General features: G+C 50.6%; 1 protein-coding gene across 1 annotated transcript in view; it reads left to right on the top strand.

Annotated features, from left to right (window-relative positions):
• Positions 1–19,842, top strand: part of fancm (FA complementation group M) — a gene marked incomplete at both ends in the record, with an annotated part of 49,149 nt that overhangs the window by 18,380 nt on the left and 10,927 nt on the right. The window contains 10 exons of the mRNA XM_080546810.1: positions 3,992–4,123; positions 6,080–6,212; positions 6,461–6,556; positions 8,970–9,068; positions 9,840–10,036; positions 12,689–12,895; positions 14,436–14,658; positions 14,929–15,059; positions 16,940–17,107; positions 19,644–19,842. The exon at positions 19,644–19,842 is cut by the window's right edge and continues 738 nt beyond it. Of these exons, the coding sequence (XP_080402936.1) occupies positions 3,992–4,123; positions 6,080–6,212; positions 6,461–6,556; positions 8,970–9,068; positions 9,840–10,036; positions 12,689–12,895; positions 14,436–14,658; positions 14,929–15,059; positions 16,940–17,107; positions 19,644–19,842 (1,585 nt within the window). The remainder of the gene's footprint in view (positions 1–3,991; positions 4,124–6,079; positions 6,213–6,460; positions 6,557–8,969; positions 9,069–9,839; positions 10,037–12,688; positions 12,896–14,435; positions 14,659–14,928; positions 15,060–16,939; positions 17,108–19,643) is intronic.

Raw genomic sequence — 19,842 nt, 5'->3', positions numbered from 1 at the left:
TCTCCTGCTCTGCTCTGTCTCAGCTCCCCTGCCCAGACAACACACACACACACACACACACACACACACACACACACACACACACACACACCCTTCTGTAATGCTGTCCCAATCAGGCTGAAATGTTAAAACATTTGAAACGATCGAGTCAAGCGCATTTCTCAGTCTCTGTTCTGGGAATCTGGCGCTGCTGGTGACAATCACCATGTTAATGTGCATCCATGGTGGACATGCAGGAGTGTGGCTCTGCATTCTGCCTCCTCTCATTATTAAGAGCTGTGAAGATTCAAGCCCCCTGATTGGCTTCAGAAGCCAATCAGCAAGACCTAGGTTCTGGGCCCTGGACAGTCTGGACGGATTGATGGCAGCTGCTGGACTGAAAAAAAAAAAGCAGGTGTAGTGCTGAGGCACAAATATGTACATTTCAAGCTTGCAAACTGCGACACTTTAAATAAATGTGCAATAACACTATGTGCAATATGACAACCCTAGTCGTCTATCTGTACAGTATAGTATAGTGGATAGTGTACATAGCCTTTATTTATGTAAACCAGCTCCTTCCCTTCTTGTGTTTTTTTTTCTTTCCTAACACCAGGGGAGCCACCCCTCCTAAATTTCGTTGTTTGGTACCTGTACTGTAGCAATGACAATAAAGACCATTCATTCATTCATTCATTCATTCATTCATTCAAAACAAGATTACAGAATAGAACAATGATTGAAAACAAGATTACAGAGATGGGGGGAGGGGACACGAGACAACAGGGAGGGAGGGGTTACATCTTTGCTTACACTAAACAAGCATACATGTCAATAACACTAATAATAACTTGTATAACCATCTACTTTGCTTACACTACTTGTATAACCATCTACTTTGCTTACACTACATCAAGCTTACACAATAACACTAATAATAACTTGTATAACCATCTACTTTGCTTACACTAAATAAGCATACATGTAATAACACCACATTACTGCCTTGTATAACAAATGGTGTGTCTATGCATACAACCTCCCCTACCCCTAACCATCTCCCCTAACCCTGCCACCCCCCCTCCCCCCTGGACATGCATACAACCTCCCCTACCCCTAACCATCTCCCCTAACCCTGCCACCCCCCCTCCCCCCTGGACATGCATACAACCTCCCCTACCCCTAACCATCTCCCCTAACCCTGCCACCCCCCCTCCCCCCTGGACATGCATACAACCTCCCCTACCCCTAACCATCTCCCCTAACCCTGCCACCCCCCCTCCCCCCTGGACATGCATACAACCTCCCCTACCCCTAACCATCTCCCCTAACCCTGCCACCCCCCCTCCCCCCTGGACATGCATACAACCTCCCCTACCCCTAACCATCTCCCCTAACCCTGCCACCCCCCCTCCCCCCTGGACATGCATACAACCTCCCCTACCCCTAACCATCTCCCCTAACCCTGCCACCCCCCCCCCCCCCCCTGGACATGCATACAACCTCCCCTACCCCTAACCATCTCCCCTAACCCTGCCACCCCCCCTCCCCCCTGGACATGCATACAACCTCCCCTACCCCTAACCATCTCCCCTAACCCTGCCACCCCCCCTCCCCCCTGGACATGCATACAACCTCCCCTACCCCTAACCATCTCCCCTAACCCTGCCACCCCCCCTCCCCCCTGGACATGCATACAACCTCCCCTACCCCTAACCATCTCCCCTAACCCTGCCACCCCCCCTCCCCCCTGGACATGCATACAACCTCCCCTACCCCTAACCATCTCCCCTAACCCTGCCACCCCCCCCCCCCCCCCTGGACATGCATACAACCTCCCCTACCCCTAACCATCTCCCCTAACCCTGCCACCCCCCCTCCCCCCTGGACATGCATACAACCTCCCCTACCCCTAACCATCTCCCCTAACCCTGCCACCCCCCCCCCCCCCCCTGGACATGCATACAACCTCCCCTACCCCTAACCATCTCCCCTAACCCTGCCACCCCCCCTCCCCCCTGGACATGCATACAACCTCCCCTACCCCTAACCATCTCCCCTAACCCTGCCACCCTGCCGCCACCCCCCCCCCCCCCCCCACCCAGACACCCCCATTACCAGACCCCCCCCCCCCCCAAACCCGACCCTGGCCCATGTCACATGGCAGAGAGCATTAGGGGGCTGGGTGCGTTAGTCACAGGAGGGTTGATTTAATTGCACCCTCTGATCTCTTGATGTAATAATTTGTAGCGAAGACTATTTCTGTCACACGCTGTCAGATGGCGTTAAAATAGGAGCTCATCTCCTGGTCATTTCCATGAGTGCACCTCCCTGTACGCTGTGACGGTGGTGACATTGTTATTATTGACTGATTCTAGCCGTTCTGCTGGCCCAGTAACAGAAGGCTTAGTGCATCTGACGTCCAGTGTAATTATCTGTTTGGATTGTGGCCTTTTACACTTGTGTTTGTTTGTTTAAGTCTTTTTTTTGTGCAATTTTCTTTTTATTCAACAATAAGAACAATAATACAAGAAGTCATCATCAACAAAAACAACTAAAAGAAAAAACATTAAAAGGAAAATAAAAAGCTACTGCTGTCATGTCTCAAATCTGTGTCAGTTGCCATAAAGGCCACTTCATCCATTTACTGTCCATCTGTGGTCCTAGAAGTCGTAATCTCTGAGTAAGTCTTTCCATAACATGAATTTCCCCCACTGTGTCTACCCATTGGGCCTGAGTAGGTAAGTCTTCCGTAGCCCATTTCCTAGTGATAGCCTTTTTCCCAGCAACCATGATTATCTTAAAGCCTAGGCCTATATCAAATGATCAGTCAACCTTTGAAATAGTCTGTTTTGAGACGGTGAGCTAATTTTTGTTAATCCACTGAGAAACTGATAGAGAATGATACAGTCATAGGAGTGATAGTCATAGGAATAATATAATCATAGGGATAGGGATGGGAATTGATAAGAGGTTAGCCATTAGCCATTATTAAGAGGTTAGCCATTAGCCATTATCGATTCTGCTTATCCATCTGATTCCCTTAATGATTATTGCAAAATTTTCTGTGTGGGAAAAAAAAGTAGGCCGACAGGTTTTCAGCGTCAACGCAGCTGTTTTATTATCTCCTGAGTCTCTGAACGCAGTGTAGAATGTCTGCCTAATTTGTACATGTTAAAATGAATTACAATGTTCCTTTTCTTAAAAGGATATAACTTGGAAAACTATTTTAAAGCTATACTGATTAAAATAAACAATTCTCTAAATAGGCATGTATGCCGTACTCCTTTTCAAAAGGGAATAAGCTTGAACCAAATATCAAGTTTAACTGGCACATAAAATAAAAAATCTTCTTTATAATTTAGAAGGTGTGGCTAAAACCAGATCATGCGAAGACTGAGGTCTGACCTATTTACACATTTACACACACACACACACACACACACACAGTTTTCGCAAAGGCCTTGCGAAACTCTCAGAAGTCTCAGCCAAGTAGATCAGATATTTCTATCTAGCTGCCAGCACATACTGGTTTGAGAAGTGTGATGTTTTATGTGAAAGTGTGATGATTGATATGAAAGTGTGATTTTTGATGTGAAAATGTGATGTTTGATGTGCAGGACTGCAGGTACATAATCCCCTATTTGGTTTTCTGTCGAATGTGACAATCAGGGCTCTGATGAAAAGGTTCCCCCATTCGGAGTGCTCATGTATTCTTTCTGTTTCTAGAAAGCACTATAGTGACTGTGATTAGTCCAGTGTGATAACCTTCAAAAGCACTCATCTTACATGCATGTCTTGTGTGTGTGTGTGTGTGTGTTTCCTTGTGTGTGTCTGTGTGTCTTTGTGCGTGTGTGCCTGCGTCCTTGTGTCGTGTGTGCGTGTGTGTGTGTGTGCGCGTGTGCGTGTGTGTGCGTGTGTGCCTGCGTCGTTGTGTCGTTGTGTGTGTGTGTGTGTGTGTGTGTGTGTGTGTGTGTGTGTGTGTATGTTGTGTGTGTCCTCGTTATTCCAGGTGCTGGAGAGGTTTATGGCGCGGCTGATCCAGAACCGGGTTCTGCCCCACCGGGAGCTCGGTTCCCTCACCAAATACCAGCTCATCCTGGCCCGTCAACAGTTCCGCAAGAACCCTCCGCCCCACGTCACGGTACCGTCACATCTGCAACCAACATACAACCAACACGCTAACGTCACAGAACCACCGTACAACAACGTCCACTACAGCCCAGTGGTGCCCCCTCCTGGTGCCGGAGAGCTGCTGCGCTGCAGGGTTTTGCTCCAGCTCAGCCCTGACACACCTGGTTCAACAGGGTTCCCGCGCTGGTTTTAAAAAGCCTTGAAGGCTAAAATCCAGCAACCCAATTCATAAGGCCTAAAAAGGTCCCAAATGTCAGTTATTCGGTCTAAAAATTCGGTGCTAGGTCTTAAAAATTAGAACCTGCAAGGAGATCAGTCCGACCACATCTATTTACGGGGAAATGAATCAAGCTGGAACCCAAAAAATGCCAATTCGCTTCCTTTTTTTGGCTGTATGGCAGTGAAATCCCTAATTCCATCACCTCGAGGATGAAGGTCAGTTGATTAGCTCATCAAGGGTTAGAAGGTCAGTTGATTAGTTCAGTCAGGTGTGGTGATGTCACTAGGCTGGGACAAACCCCTAGACCCACTGCAGCTCTCCAGGATCAGGAGTGAGTCTTGCTGCTTTAACCTCTGTACAACTGCCATACAACCATGCCCTTTGTCCACCACCCAACCTGTAACCACATATACACCTAATCACATTCACATCACAAACACACCACCATTTATAACCATGGTCGTGATAAAACTAAGATTCTTAAAACCAAAGAAAGAGTCCATAAACCCTGAGTGAAGTTCCAACTGTTTAATCCCAAGATGCATCCGCTGAATACACGAAGAATGAGAGTTGCAGCTTCTCCCAAATTAATGTACCCCTCTGCCCCCCCCTCCCCAACACCCGCCCCAAGAAATTAGACTTTTTGATGGACAGGTACAATATAGTGAACAGAACAGTCTCTTGATCAGAACAGCTCCCGGTGTGCACCAGTGAAGCTTGAAGAATCTTCTAGCTCACACTCCCCTGCCCATCTCTGGCGCCTACGACCCCCAAGGTCATAGTCGGACTGTCTCCGCCCCTTAAGATAACACCCCCGAATCTGCCTATTTGTGGTGTCAACTGCTAACAGTTAAGATCATCCTGACCTTAGCAGTGATGTAGCCTGATACTCTTGTTAAGAGAGAGAGAGAGAGAGAGAGAGAGAGAGAGAGAGAGAGAGAGAGAGAGAGAGAGAGAGAGAGTGTGTGTGTGTGTGTGTGTGTATGTGTATGTGTGTGTGAGTGACATGAGATATGTTTTAGAAAACCTCATTAGATCCAACAAGCTGTATGCCCCAGTGTCTCCTGGGAGAATGTTCCGCAGAGCTTTGAGAGAGCTGCAATCGCACTTCATACTAGAAACTAGGCTTCTCAATACAGGCCAACCCACTCTCACACACAGTTTCTGTGCCAACTGTCAGTAGTTTCCATGTAGCATTGACCACTGATGTACGGTACAGTACCATACCAGACAGGCAGCGACAGTGCTGCTGGGTCAAACTCTGTGCTCACGTCTCTTCACTACACTGGCTCCCCGCTGGTGGAATGAGCTTCCCACGGCTGTCAGAACTGCAGAGTCACTACCCATCTTCCGTCGGAGACTGAAAACCCATCTCTTCAGGTTACACCTTAACTGCTCCTCCTGAGACATCTACTACCCCCCAGCACTGCGTCTCCTGAGACACCCGCTGTTCCCCTTTACTGTGTCCCCTATGACTTCTACTGCCCCCCTTGTACTGTCTCTCTGTTCTCCAGTGTGTATATATATATATAAATAAAATAAAATAAAAAAGTTGTCCTTCTATCACTGAGACTGCCAATGGCCCCTGGCCTGAGCTGGATTACTCTTCCTGATACGACTGGTGGATTGATGATTCACTTGCTTAGTCAAATGTATTGATTGTAAGTCGCTTTGGAATAAGGCGTCTGCTAAATGCCAAAAATGTTAATGTAAATGTAAATCCTTGTCCATCCTGCTTTTCACCAGGGGCCCAACCAGGGGGTGCTGGAGGGCGACTTCGCCTTGTGCATCAGTCTGTACCACGGGTACGAGCTGCTGGTCCAGATGGGGCTGCGCTCCCTCTTCGTCTACCTGCAGGGCATCGTGGGGGGAACCAAAGGTAGGAGAGAGACCCTCAAAGGGGGGAGACATCCATTGACTTCTCAGCATCAACACATTGTCACTGTCTGATCCGTTCCCTCTCTCTCTCTCTCGCTCACACTTTACTACTGTCTCTCCCTCTCTCTCTCGCTCACACTTTACTACTGTCTCTCCTCTCTCTCTCTCTCTCTCTCTCTCTCTCTCTCTCTCTCTCTCTCTCTCTCTCTCTCTCTCTCTCTCTCTCTCTCTCTCTCTCTGTGACATCAGAGTATTCGCGGGCCAGGGGCGAGCTGCAGCGGTACGCGATCTTCACCGACCTCTACCAGGAGATAGCGGCCATGTTTGTGAGGAAGACCCCCGCAGGTGCGTCCCATGATCCTCTCTCTGGAACAGCCCTCCTACAGGGGAGGCTGGTGATATTCGGTTGTTAAGTCGTGACATGTTTCCGGGTCCAACGTTGGAAATGCTGCAGTAATAATAATAATTCATTATGAATGGACTTTATTGTCATTGCTACAGTACAGGTACCAAACAACGAAATTTAGGAGGGGTGGCTCCCCTGGTGTTAGGAAAGAAAGAAAAAAAAAACTTTTAGAAAAAAAAAAAAAATTTCGCAAGAAGGGAAGGAGCTGGTTTACATAAATAAAGGCTATGTACACTATCCACTGTACTATACTGTACAGACAGACGACTAGGGTTGTCATATTGCACAATAGTATTATTCCACATTTATTTAAAGTGTCGCAGTTTGCAGGCTTGAAATGTACATGTTTGTGCCTCAGCACTACACCTGATTTTTTCAGTCCAGCAGCTGCCATCAATCCGTCCAGACTGTCCAGGGCCCAGAACTTAGGACTTTGCTGTGTTCAGGGCCTGGACGGCCCTGTGGTAGAAGCTGTTCTTCAGTCTGTTTGTCCTTGCGGCCAGGGTCCTGAACCGCCTTTTCGAGGGCAGCCTGGTAAAGTGTTCGTACCCAGGGTGTGTCGGGTCCCTGGAGATCTTGGAGGCCTTCCTGAGACAGCGTGTGTTGTACAGCTCTTCCAGAGAGGGGAGGGGGGCGCCGATGATCTTCTGTGCTGTTCTCACGACTCTCTGTAGCGCATTTCTCTCCGCTGTTGTGCAGCTGGAGAACCAGTTGCAGATGCCGTAGGTGAGGATGCTCTCCACTGCGCCGCGGTAGAAGGTCACCAGTATCTCCTGCTTGCTGTGTTCCTTCCTGAGGACTCTCAGGGTGTATAGCCGCTGTTGTGCCCTCTTGATGGTGGCTTTTGTGTTGTCCTTCCAGGTCAGGTCATCCCGCATGTGCATCCCCAGGAATCGGAGGGTTGAGACTCTCTCCACGCTCTCTCCGTCGATGAGCAGGGGCTGGATCTCTGACTTTTTCCTCCTGAAGTCTACGATGATTTCCTGGGTCTTTGACTTGTTCAGCAGCAGGTTGTTAACCTTGCACAGCTTGCTCAGTTGCTCTACCTCATCCCTGTACGCCGCCTCGTCCCCCCCCCGAGATGCATCCCACCACGGTGGTGTCGTCTGCAAACTTAACGATGGAGTTGCTGGGGTGGACGGGGGTGAAGTCGTAGGTGTAGAGGTTGTAGAGGATGGGGCTTAGCACGCAGCCCTGGGGGGACCCAGTGCTGAGTCTGAGGGCTGTGGAGGTGTGGGGGCCCACCCGCACCCTCTGGGGGCGGTCGGTCAGGAAGTCCTTGATCCACGCACATATAGAGTGTGATAGACCCAGGTCTAGTAGTTTGGTCACTAGCCTGTCTGGAAGGATGGTGTTGAAGGCGGAGCTGAAGTCCACGAAGAGCAGTCTCGCGTAGCTGTTTCCCCTCTCCAGGTGGGATAGAGTGGCGTGGAGAGTCGTCGCAATGGCGTCCTCTGTGGACCTGTGGGCTCTGTAGGCGAACTGGTATGGATCCAGGTTGGGCGGGAGGCGTGTGAGTATGTGGGCCCGGACTAGTTTCTCGAAGCACTTCATGATGATTGGTGTGAGTGCCACCGGGCGGTAGTCGTTTAGGCAGCTCACCGTGCTTTTCTTCGGGACTGGGATGATAGTTGAGGTTTTCAGGCAGGGTGGGATGGTGGCCTGGGACAGGGACTGGTTGAAGATGTTGGTGAAAACCCCGGCCAGCTGGTCGGCGCAGTCCCTCAGCACCCGTCCCAGGACGCCATCCGGCCCCGAGGCTTTCCTGGGGTCCACCGCCTTCAGTACGCGTCTCACTTCATGCTCTGTGAGGGTGAGGCTGCTGAGAGCTGGAGAGAGTGGTGTTTGTGTTGTGGTTACCTCCGTTCGCCCCTCGTCGAACCGGGCAGGGGGTCGTCCTCTGCGGCTGTGAGCCTGTTGGCTCTGAAGTTTGTCATCTGCTGGAGTCGTTGCTCAGGAGGCATTCCTCATTATATTTGTATAGCGCTTTTCCGAGGCTCAAAGACGCTGACAATATGGGAAAAACGTGAAAGTGCTGTGTCCCTTGTTGGATGAATAGATCCGAGTCCGATTCAGTTACGATTGAACTGTCATTCTACCGCTTTAGTACACTGGTACTCTGGTGCGGGGATTTTTTTATTTGGACCCGGAAATTGCTAAACGTCACGCGTGACGTCAGACTTAACAACCGAATAGCCCCTCTCAGACTAACAAGTTGTCTTTGAGGCTATATGATGTTCTCCTCTGCTCTAAGGAACTGTATGGGCTGTGTTGTGTATCTAAGGAACTGTGTGTGCTGTGTTGTGATCGCGTCATGGTGCCCTGCTTGACGTGTTGACCTTTGACCTGTAGGTCCTGAGGAGCCGTTCATCTACAGCCATCCCAAGCTGCAGAAGTTGGAGGAGGTGGTGGTGCAGCACTTTACAGCCTGGGCCCAAAGACCAGCCACCGGTAACCCTGTCTCCCCTCCTCTCCCCTCCCTCCTCTGTCCCCTCCCCTCCCTCCTCTGTCCCCTCCCCTCCCTCCTCTGTCCTCTCCCCCACTCTCTCCCCTCCACTCACTCCCCTCTCCTCTCCTCTCTTCTCCCTCCTCTGTCCTCTCCCCTCCCTCCCCCACTCTCTCCCCTCCACTCACTCCCCTCCCCTCTCCTCTCCTCTCTTCTCCCTCCCCTCCCTCCTCTGTCCTCTCCCCTCCGTCCCCCACTCTCTCCCCTCCACTCACTCCCCTCCCCTCTCCTCTCCTCCTCTCCCTCCCCTCCCTCCTCTGCCTTCTCCTCTCCCCTCCACTCTCTCCCCTCCCCTCTCCTCTCCTCCTCTCCCTCCCCTCCCTCCTCTGCCTTCTCCTCTCCTGCCCACTCTCTCCCCTCCTTTCCTCTCCTCCCCTCCCCTCCCCTCTCCTCCTCTCCCTCCCCTCCCCTCCCCTCCCCATCTGACAGCATCGCCTCAATGATGACATCATTGAAGTTGCAGAGTGTTCTTAGAACACGTGTGAGGAGGATGTGGTTGACTGGCTACAGCCCGGGTAGATACACTACATACGCTGTGTTAAACACTCCACTTCCTGGTACCATGGAACCAATGGAACCAATGGAACCATCCAGAAAGTGCAATCTACAAACTAAAATCAAGCACGTGACATTCTGACCTACGTATTTGACATGGGTCTGATTTGATTGGCTGTAACCCCTCCGTCTCTCCTCTCTGATTGGTCCAGCGGGGCCAGGCCCCAGCTCCGAGGCCGGCCAGCCCGGACAGGAAGTGAGCACGCGGGTGATGATCTTCTCGTCGTACCGCGAGAGCGTGCAGGAGATCGCCGCCATGTTGGAGCGTCACCGGCCGCTGGTCAAGGTCATGACCTTTATGGGCCAGGCCTCGGCAGGGAAGGGGGTCAAAGGGTTCACCCAGAAGGAGCAGCTGGAGGTGAACGCACACACACACACACACACACACGCACACACACACACACACACACACGCCTCACCAGTTAGTTAAGGGAACATGTCCATTCTGACAGAGGGATGTTGATGGACCAAAGCAACAGTGTCAGCTTCAGTAACAGGGTCAGCTTCAGTAACAGGGTCAGCTTCAGTAACAGTGTCAGCTTCAGTAACAGTGTCAGCTTCAGTAACAGTGTCAGCTTCAGTAACAGTGTCAGCTTCAGTAACAGTGTCAGCTTCAGTAACAGTGTCAGCTTCAGTAACAGGGTCAGCTTCAGTAACAGTGTCAGCTTCAGTAACAGTGTCAGCTTCAGTAACAGTGTCAGCTTCAGTAACAGGGTCAGCTTCAGTAACAGTGTCAGCTTCAGTAACAGTGTCAGCTTCAGTAACAGGGTCAGCTTCAGTAACAGTGTCAGCTTCAGTAACAGGGTCAGCTTCAGTAACAGTGTCAGCTTCAGTAACAGTGTCAGCTTCAGTAACAGTGTCAGCTTCAGTAACAGGGTCAGCTTCAGTAACAGTGTCAGCTTCAGTAACAGGGTCAGCTTCAGTAACAGTGTCAGCTTCAGTAACAGTTTCAGCTTCAGTCACAGTGGATTGATGTTTGTTATGTGTCTGTGTGTTCCAGTCTTCTCATTCCATTTAAACTATCATGTGTTAACTCACCACCTGCCAAAGAGATCCGGAACACTCACCAGCTAGAGTGTTCTATATGGTGTTTGACCTAGCAACAGTGCTTTGATTGGCGACAAAAACAAAGCATTGTCATTTATGCATTTTTTGGTGAATAAAGTCACCCTAGGCGCCAGGGTCGGAGTGGGACTCATTTTCAGCTCTGGAGTTTCATGCCTCAGACCGGCCCACTTTAGTTCACAACCGATTACAGTATATTACAATCATGTAATTACAACCTTGGTATTTTAGTCTGTAATAGCGGACTCACTGTTCTCTACAGTCTTCTCTACATTTACAGGATGCTATGTCATGGGTTTGCTTCATTGTTCCCACACTGGTACAACAGCTCACCTGTGCCTTCTACTGTGATAGCAGCAATCCCTTGCTGGACACCACTAGGGTAACCAGGTCCCAACAAACCAAATGTGGGACAAGGAGTATGTTTGTGTGGGACAATGTGGGACACCCTCTCAACAGGCCCGGACCGAACTTTAGGTGCCCCTAGTAGCATCCGCTTTCCCTGGCCGAGTTGAGAGCTATGTCTATCCAATTTTTTAAATATATATGCATTTCCATTCTGTTTCCTATTCTGTTTGGTTTATTCAGTAGCATCCAATAATAGACTATGCAGATAAAAACTTAACAAATATATAACAAATATATTTTATTTGAATGTGAACCTCACAATAAAGTATCTGTATGGAGCAGAAAGTGAAGTCAAAGTGCAGTATCAATTTAGGCTAGTATATTAATAAAGAAAAGTAGCCTGACAGTGTTAGGCCTGTAGATGATTGAGTATGTAGGCTATCTAGTTAGCTAACTTGCCTCCCATTTGCAACACAAATGCATTGACATAGCTGTCACGGCTAACGCGCGCACACACTAGACGAAAACATAAAACACAACTCTGCACTCATTCAGACAATGACAGTGATAACAGCTGGTTAAGGATAAACCAATTGCCCAATTGACCTAGTCATTTTTCAGTGTTTTACATAGCCTGAAACTACAGATTGTAAGCTTTCAAATGCTTTTGAAATCAGATTTTTTTTTAGGACGACACAAGTATTTGAATGTTGGTGCACCTCAGACAGAGACTGGGAGAAAAATCACTCTGCTGCAGCAACAAACGCTGTTAACATCTAGCGGCTAACAGTGGTACATCGCTACGAACGTCTAACTACGTGTTTATAACATCACACAACATGCTGAGGGAACATGAACATGCTAAAAACACATAAACAGATGAACACACAGTCCTTGATTTTGAACACATCCTAAGACAAAAGTATGTTTACAAGTAAAGTGGTCACTTACCAGTAGCCTACGGCAAACGAGAACAGTGAATCCAATCCACAAATTATAAGTATTTAGTGATCGTTAAACTGTTGTTTGTTATATCGAGTGGGTACTTGATACTAGATATTGTTGACACAATAAGTTTCACTTTACGAGCCCTTTGAGTCAGCGGGTGGTTCGCACATGCAGCCAGCTCCCTATATCCACGTGGGGCCGTTGCCATGGGAACATGAATGCTGTTTCCTGATAGGCTGAAGACGTTCCATAGAATCTGGACGTTCTGCTGCAACTGAACATGTCAGCGCTTGGTTGCGGCGCTTTGTTGCGGCGCTTAGATGGACACTGGCCCCGTGGCTACGCAAAGGGGGACATCTGGTCACCCTATTTATATGGTATCGGCCCAGAATGGTACCGGCCCAGCCGCCCAGAACGGTATCGGCTTGCAAGTACTACCATGACTGAAAACCGGCCCAGACCGGCCCACCGGGAAAACTCCAGATCCTCCCGATTAGCCACCCCGGGCCTGCTAGGCGCTCTAGAATTTACCAACTTTTGTGCGACTTTATTCACCCTCAGCACTGAAGGAGTTCAGTGTCCTCAGACGCAGCTCAGGTTCTTGTCAGTTGCTAACAGGAAGTGTCTTCTTCTTCTTCTTCGGTGGTAGGTGGTGCGGCAGTTCCGTGAGGGGGGCTTCAACGCCCTGGTGTCGACCTGCGTGGGGGAGGAGGGGCTGGACATCGGCGAGGTCGACCTCATCGTCTGCTTCGACGCCCAGAAGAGCCCCATCCGCCTGGTCCAGCGCATGGGCCGCACGGGACGCAAACGCCAGGGACGCGTGGTGGTCATCCTGGCCCAGGGGAGGGAGGAGAGGGTGAGGAGGGGGGGAGGGGGGGGGGAGTAGGGTAATAGGAGAGGGTGAGGAGGGGGGGAGGGAGGGAGGGGGGGGGGAGTAGGGTAATAGGAGAGGGTGAGGGGGGGGGAAGGGAGGAGAGGGGGAGTCAGGAAGGAGGAGAACTGAAGGTGAAGTACGGTAATAGGAGAGGCTGAGGAGGGGGGAGGGAGGGAAGGGAGGGGGGGAGGAGAGCAGAAGGTGAAGTAGTGTAACAGGAGAGGGTGAGGGAGGGGGGGGAGAGTAGGGTAATAGAAGAATGTGAAGAGGGGGGGAGAGGAGGGGAGGGAGGGAGGGGGGAGGAGAGTAGGGTAATAGAAGAATGTGAAGAGGGGGGGAGAGGAGGGGATGGAGGGAGGGAGGGGGGAGGAGAGTAGGGTAATAGGAGAGGGTCTTTCATCCCTTCCTCTCCTCTAATCCCTCTGTCTTTACTCTGACGGGTTTGTCCTGGTCCATCCACTGACCTCCTGTTGTATAAACCTCAGGGGAGGCTGGCGGAGGTGGGAATCGGAGGACGGGCTCATTGCGATGCATGGAACGGAACGAGGGACAGTATCAAACACAACGTGCATGCGACGTGCTCGGTACCGTTCCTCATTCTGTTCCATACATTACAATGAGCCCGTCCTCCGATTTCTGCCTCCTCCTGATCAACCTGGGACAACCTAGAACACGTGTGTGCAGCGGTACTGTGTGTGTAGGACAGTTGACCCTCTAGTCTAGAATGTTCTCTCCTGAGTGACTGCTGTGATGTCACGGCTGTGATGTCATGGCTGTGATGTCATGGCTGTGATGTCACGGCTGTGTCCTTAACAACCCAGCCTGGATGAATAGAGGCGATGGTTACAGTAATATGACTTGTTCTCTCCATCTCTGCATTTCGTTGTCTGGTACTCTGCAATGACAATAAAGTTGAATCTAATCTATCTCCCTCCATCTCTCCATTTCTTTCTCTTCTTCATCTCTCTATCTCTTCTTCATCTCTCTATCTCTTCTTCATCTCTCCATCTCTCCATCTCTTCTTCATCTCTCCATCTCTCCATCTCTTCTTCATCTCTCCATCTCTCCATCTCTTCTTCATCTCTCCATCTCTCTCCATCTCTCTATCTCTTCTCCATCTCTCCATCTCTATCTCTTCTTCATCTCTCCACCTCTCTCCATCTCTCTATCTCTTCTAAATCTCTCCATCTCTCTATTTCTTCTTAATCTCTCCATCTCTCTCCATCTCTCCATCTCTTCTCCATCTCTATTTCTTCTTAATCTCACCATCTCTCTATCTCTTCTTAATCTCCATCTCTCTCCATCTCTCTATCTCTTCTCCATCACTCTATTTCTTCTTAATCTCTCCATCTCTCTATCTCTTCTTAATCTCTCTATCTCTTCTTCATCTCTCCATCTCTCTCTATCTCTTCTCCACCTCTCCATTTCTCCACCTCTCTCTATTTCTCCATCTCTTCTCCACCTCCATCTCTCCATCCCTGCATCTCTCCTCCCTCCCTCCCTACCTCCATCTCTCCTCCAGGTGTACAACCAGAGTCAGAGCAGTCGTCTTGGGGTGTACAAAGCGATCACGGGGAACAGGCATCTCCTCCGCATGTACCCCCTCAGCCCCCGCATGCTGCCCCCCGGGGTGACCCCCGCCCTCCACACCATGCACATCACCGTCGGGCGCTACGACCCAGGGGCCAGGGGTCAGAGGTCACTGACCCTGACCTCCCTTGCGGCCCTACACGCCCACGACCCGGGTGAGAGAGGAGGGTGGAGAGGAAGGGGGGGGGAGAGCAGGGGGGAGAGGAGGGGGGGGGGGGGGGGGGGGGGCGGCGACCAAGGCAGCAGCTGTCTCAGGTTCTCTGGATGTTGTTCATATAGACGGTGTGTCAGTTCCATAAACATGTGTGTGTGTGTGTGTGTGTGTGTGTGTGTGTCTGTGTGTGTGTGTGTGTGTCTGTGTGTGTGTGTGTGTGTGCGTGTGTGCGTGCGTGTGTGCGTGTGTGTGTGTGTGTGTGTGTGTGTAGGTGAGGATGGGTTCCTCAGCCCCAGTGAGTACGCTGTCTGGGCCTCCACTATGAGGCTGGGGGAGGAGGAGGCCACGCCCACGCTGAGACCGTCCCACTTCCTGTCCCTGCCAACCCCCCCGCTACCACAGGTACATACACACACACACACAGACACACACACACACACACACACACACACCTGCCCCTCCCCCACACACACACAGACAACCCCCCCCCCACACACACACACACCTGCCCCTCCCCCACACACACACAGACAACCCTCCCCCCCCCCCCCCCCCCCACACACACACAGGTACACACATTTGCCCCCCCACACCCCACACTACAAACTAAATCAAGCACATGACATTCTGACCTACGTATTTGAATGAATGAATGAATGAATGAATGAATGGTCTTTATTGTCATTGCTATAGTACAGGTACCAAACAACGACATTTAGGAGGGGTGGCTCCCCTGGTGCTAGGAAAGAAAAGAAAAAAACTAAAAAAAACAAGAAGGGAAGGAGCTGGTTTACATAAATAAAGGCTATGTACACTATCCACTATACTATACTGTACAGATAGACGACTAGGGTTGTCATATTGCACATAGTGTTATTGCACATTCATTTAAAGTGTCGCAGTTTGCAGGCTTGAAATGTACATATTTGTGCCTCAGCACTACACCTGATTTTTTCAATCCAGCAGCTGCCATCAATCCGTCCAGACTGTCCAGGGCCCAGAACCTAGGTCTTTGCTGTGTTCAGGGCCTGGATGGCCCTGGGGTAGAAGCTGTGCTTCCGTCTGTTTGTCCTTGCGGCCATGGTCCTGTACCGCCTTTTCGAGGGCAGCCGGGCAAAGTGTTCGTACCCAGGGTGGGTTGGGTCTCTGGAGATCTTGGAGGCCTTCCTGAGACAGTGTGTGTTGTACAGCTCTTCCAGAGAGGGGAGGAGGGCGCCGGTGATCTTCTGGGCTGTTCTCACGACTCTCTGTAGCGCATTTCTCTCCGCGGTTGTGCAGCTGGAGAACCAGTTGCAGATGCCGTAGGTGAGGATGCTCTCCACTGCGCCGCGGTAGAAGGCCACCATTATCTCCTGCTTGATGTGTTCCTTCCTGAGGACTCTCAGGAAGTAGAGCCGCTGTTGTGCCTTCTTGATGGTGGCTGCTGTGTTGTTCTTCCAGGACAGGTCATCCTGTATGTGCACCCCCAGGAATCGGAGGGCTGAGACTCTCTCCACGCTCTCTCCGTCGATGAGCAGGGGCTGGACCTCAGACTTTTTCCTCCTGAAGTCCACGATGATTTCCTGGGTCTTTGACTTGTTCAGCAGCAGGTTGTTAACCTTGCACAGCTTGCTCAGCTGCTCTACCTCATCCCTGTACGCCGCCTCGTCCCCCCCCGAGATGCAGCCCACCACGGTGGTGTCGTCTGCAAACTTTACGATGGAGTTGCTGGGGTGGACGGGGGTGAAGTCGTAGGTGTAGAGGTTGTAGAGGATGGGGCTTAGCACGCAGCCCTGGGGGGACCCAGTGCTGAGTCTGAGGGCTGTGGAGGTGTGGGAGCCCACCCGCACCCTCTGGGGGCGGTCGGACAGGAAGTCCTTGATCCATGCACATATAGAGTGTGATAGTCCCAGGTCTAGTAGTTTGGTCACTAGCCTGTCTGGAAGGATGGTGTTGAAGGCAGAGTTGAAGTCCACAAAGAGCAGTCTCGCGTAGCTGTTTCCCCTCTCCAGGTGGGATAGAGTGGCGTGGAGAGTCGTCGCGATGGCGTCCTCTGTGGACCTGTGGGCTCTGTAGGCGAACTGGTATGGATCCAGGTTGGGCGGGAGGCGTGTGAGTATGTGGGCCCGGACTAGTTTCTCGAAGCACTTCATGATGATTGGTGTGAGTGCCACCGGGCGGTAGTCGTGGGTCCGATTTGATTGCCTGTAACCCCTCCGTCTCTCCTCTCTGATTGGTCCAGCGGGGCCAGGCCCCACCCCCACCCAGCTTTATATTGTTGTTGTTGTTGTTGCCCCCTGTAGGAGCCGCAGGCGTCCAGGGGCGGCCCGGCCCGGTCCAGAGAGCTGTCTCTGTGGGAGTGGAGACACTGGCAGAACCGGCCCCTGCCCACCCACAGCGTGGAGCACTCCCGCCGCTGTCTGCACTTCACCAGGGTCATGGAGCTGGTGGACCGGCTGAGGGGGGAGGAGGTGAGGAGGGTGGGGAGGGTGGGGGCAGTGGTGCAAAAGCTAAGTTGAACTCCTGAGTCAAAGTGGTATGGCGGGAGGAGGGGTGTGTACAATGATCCTTCTGTTGGGGGGTGGAGGGGGCTGGGTAAGGGGGTAGAGGTATAGGGGGCTATGGGGTCATCCAGCAGGACATTGACCCAAGGCACCCAGAAATGGTTTAAGAAAAAGCGTTGGAGAGTTCTGAAGTGACCAGCAATGAGTCCAATGGCTCATCTTAAAACAGCAGTTGAGAGAAGGCACCCTTCAAATGTGAGAGACCTGGAGCACTTGGCAAAAGAAGAGGGGTCCAAAATTCCAGTAGAGAGGTGTAAGAAACTCATTCCTGGTTACAGAAAGCAATTGATTTCAGTTATTTTCTTCTTCTTCTTTTTTTGTGCTACCAAAAGCTACCATAAGCTGTAATCATTTCGTCCAGCCCATTTTTGGAGTTCTCTGTGGAAGGATATCAGATATTGGCTTTTTTCTCTGTTTTTTTATTGATCTCCCTGAGCACACGGCCAGGGATGCCGTCTCACACTTGTGTCAGTTTGATTTATTCTTTTAGTTCATTCTTTAATAAATAATTATTTTGGGGCGGCTGTGGCGCAGGAGGTAGAGCCGGTGTCTAATGATCGCAAGGTTGGCAGATCGGCGGTTCGAGCCCCGGCTGGCCACGTCGAAGTGTCCTTGGGCAAGACACTGAACCCCAAATTGCTCCCAGTGAGCGGGCCGGCGCCTTGCATGGTAGCTTGCCGCCATTGGTGTGTGAATGTGTGTGTGAATGGGTGAATGAGAGGCCGTTGTAAAGCGCTTTGGATAAAGGAGCTATATAAGTGCAGTCCATTTACCATTTACCATTTTAATAATGTCCATTAATATTCCATTGGCATGAAACATATTACACATTATTAGTTACACCTATATAAAAAAAGCAAAAACGTGTGTGTTCCAGAAAGCATAGTTGAACATTTTAATGTTCAATTTAATTAGTTTTGGATTATTTAGGCTTTATTCCTGACGGTTTAGGTGTTCCAGCCTAATAATGGCGATGATTGTGGACGATGGATTAACCTGTTGCCGGGAGACAGGAGTGTGTGATTACCCTTATCTCAACGCACACGTCTTATGTCAGGATTCTGTGGTTATGAAAGAACATGGCGTCCTCAATAGGCCGGAGCTGAGTGACCTAGATATACCACAGAGAGAGGAGAAGTAATGGGGGGTCTGATGTGTGTGTGTGTGTGTGTGTGTGTGTGTGTGTTGTGTGTGTGGTATGTGGTGTGTGTGTGAGTGAGTGTGTGAGTGAGAGTGTGTGTGTGTGTGTGTGTGTGTGTGTTGTGTGTCTGTGTGTGTGTGTGTGTGTGTGTGTGTGTGTGTGTCTGTGTGTGTGGTGTGTGTGTGTGGTGTGTGTGTGTGTGTGTGTGAGTGTGAGTGTGAGTGTGAGTGTGAGTGTGTGTGTGTGTGCGCACTGTGTTCTGTGGCCCTCCCTGTTCTGTCCTCTCTCCAGGGAGGTAATATCCTGCTGGTCAGACGGTTATAAAAGGACTAAGCACCCGTCTGCTCCGTGTAGCTCTACCATATGTACAGGCCCGTCTGCTCTGTGTAGCTCTACCATATGTAAAGGACTGTCTGCTCTGTGTGGCTCTACCATATGTAAAGGACTGTCTGCTCTGTGTAGCTCTACCATATGTACAGGACTGTCTGCTCTGTGTGGCTCTACCATATGTACACCTGTCTGCTCTGTGTAGCTCTACCATATGTACACCTGTCTGCTCTGTGTGGCTCTACCATATGTACACCTGTCTGCTCTGTGTGGCTCTACCATATGTACACCTGTCTGCTCTGTGTGGCTCTACTATAGGTACAGTGCCCTCCACTTTGGCATCCCTGGTAAAACATGAGTGAAAAGGGTTATCAGAAATTCACCTTTTGAAGCCTTTAATGTCACACTGAAAATGTTGTTTTTATTATTTGCAACAAAACCATGTTTGTTGCCTCAATTATTATAACCTCCCTTTGCCAATAGAACAGCACTGAGTCCTCTCCTGTAACATCTAATAAGGCTGGAGAACACAGAGCAAGGAATCTCAGACCATTCCTTCTTACAGAACCTCTCCAGATCATCCAGGTTGTAGGTCCTCTATTGTGCACTCTGCTCTTCAGCTCACTGTGCTGCTGGAAGGTGCAGTGATGACCCAGTTTCAGTTTCCTGGCAGAGGCAGAAGGCCCATAGAACACGGTTCCACTCAATGTCCCAGTAGCGTTTAGCATACTCGCTAAAGGCGCTTATGTTTGTAGTGAAATGACAGAAAAGGCTTTTTTCTGGCATGCCTTCCAAATATGTCTGTCTGTCTGTCTGCCTGCCTGTCTGTCTGTCTGTCTGCCTGTCTGCCTGTCTGTCTGTCTGTCTGTCTCCATTTTCCTCCACTCGTCCAATGATTGACAGGTCTGCTGTCTTACAGGGGGACTGACACGTCTGTTGTTTTACAGGGGGACTGACAGGTCTGTTGTCTTACAGGGGGACTGCCAGTACGAGTTGGAGCTGCTGCCTCACCTCCACAAGGCAGACGTGGTCGGACTGGCCGAGGACGGAGCCCTGGAGAAGACCACCAAAGGAAAGAGACAGACAGAGGACAAGACCCGGCCCACCAGGACCACCAAGACCACCAGCACCACCACCAGCCATAAACAGAGGGTCTCCCGCCCGTCAGAGGCGG

This window comes from Nansenia antarctica, assembly GCF_963989245.1.
Source record: "Nansenia antarctica genome assembly, chromosome: 1".
In the NCBI taxonomy this organism is placed as follows: domain Eukaryota; kingdom Metazoa; phylum Chordata; class Actinopteri; order Argentiniformes; family Microstomatidae; genus Nansenia; species Nansenia antarctica.
The sequence above is the reverse complement of the archived record's forward strand: the minus strand, read 5'-3'. Positions and strand labels throughout refer to the sequence as shown.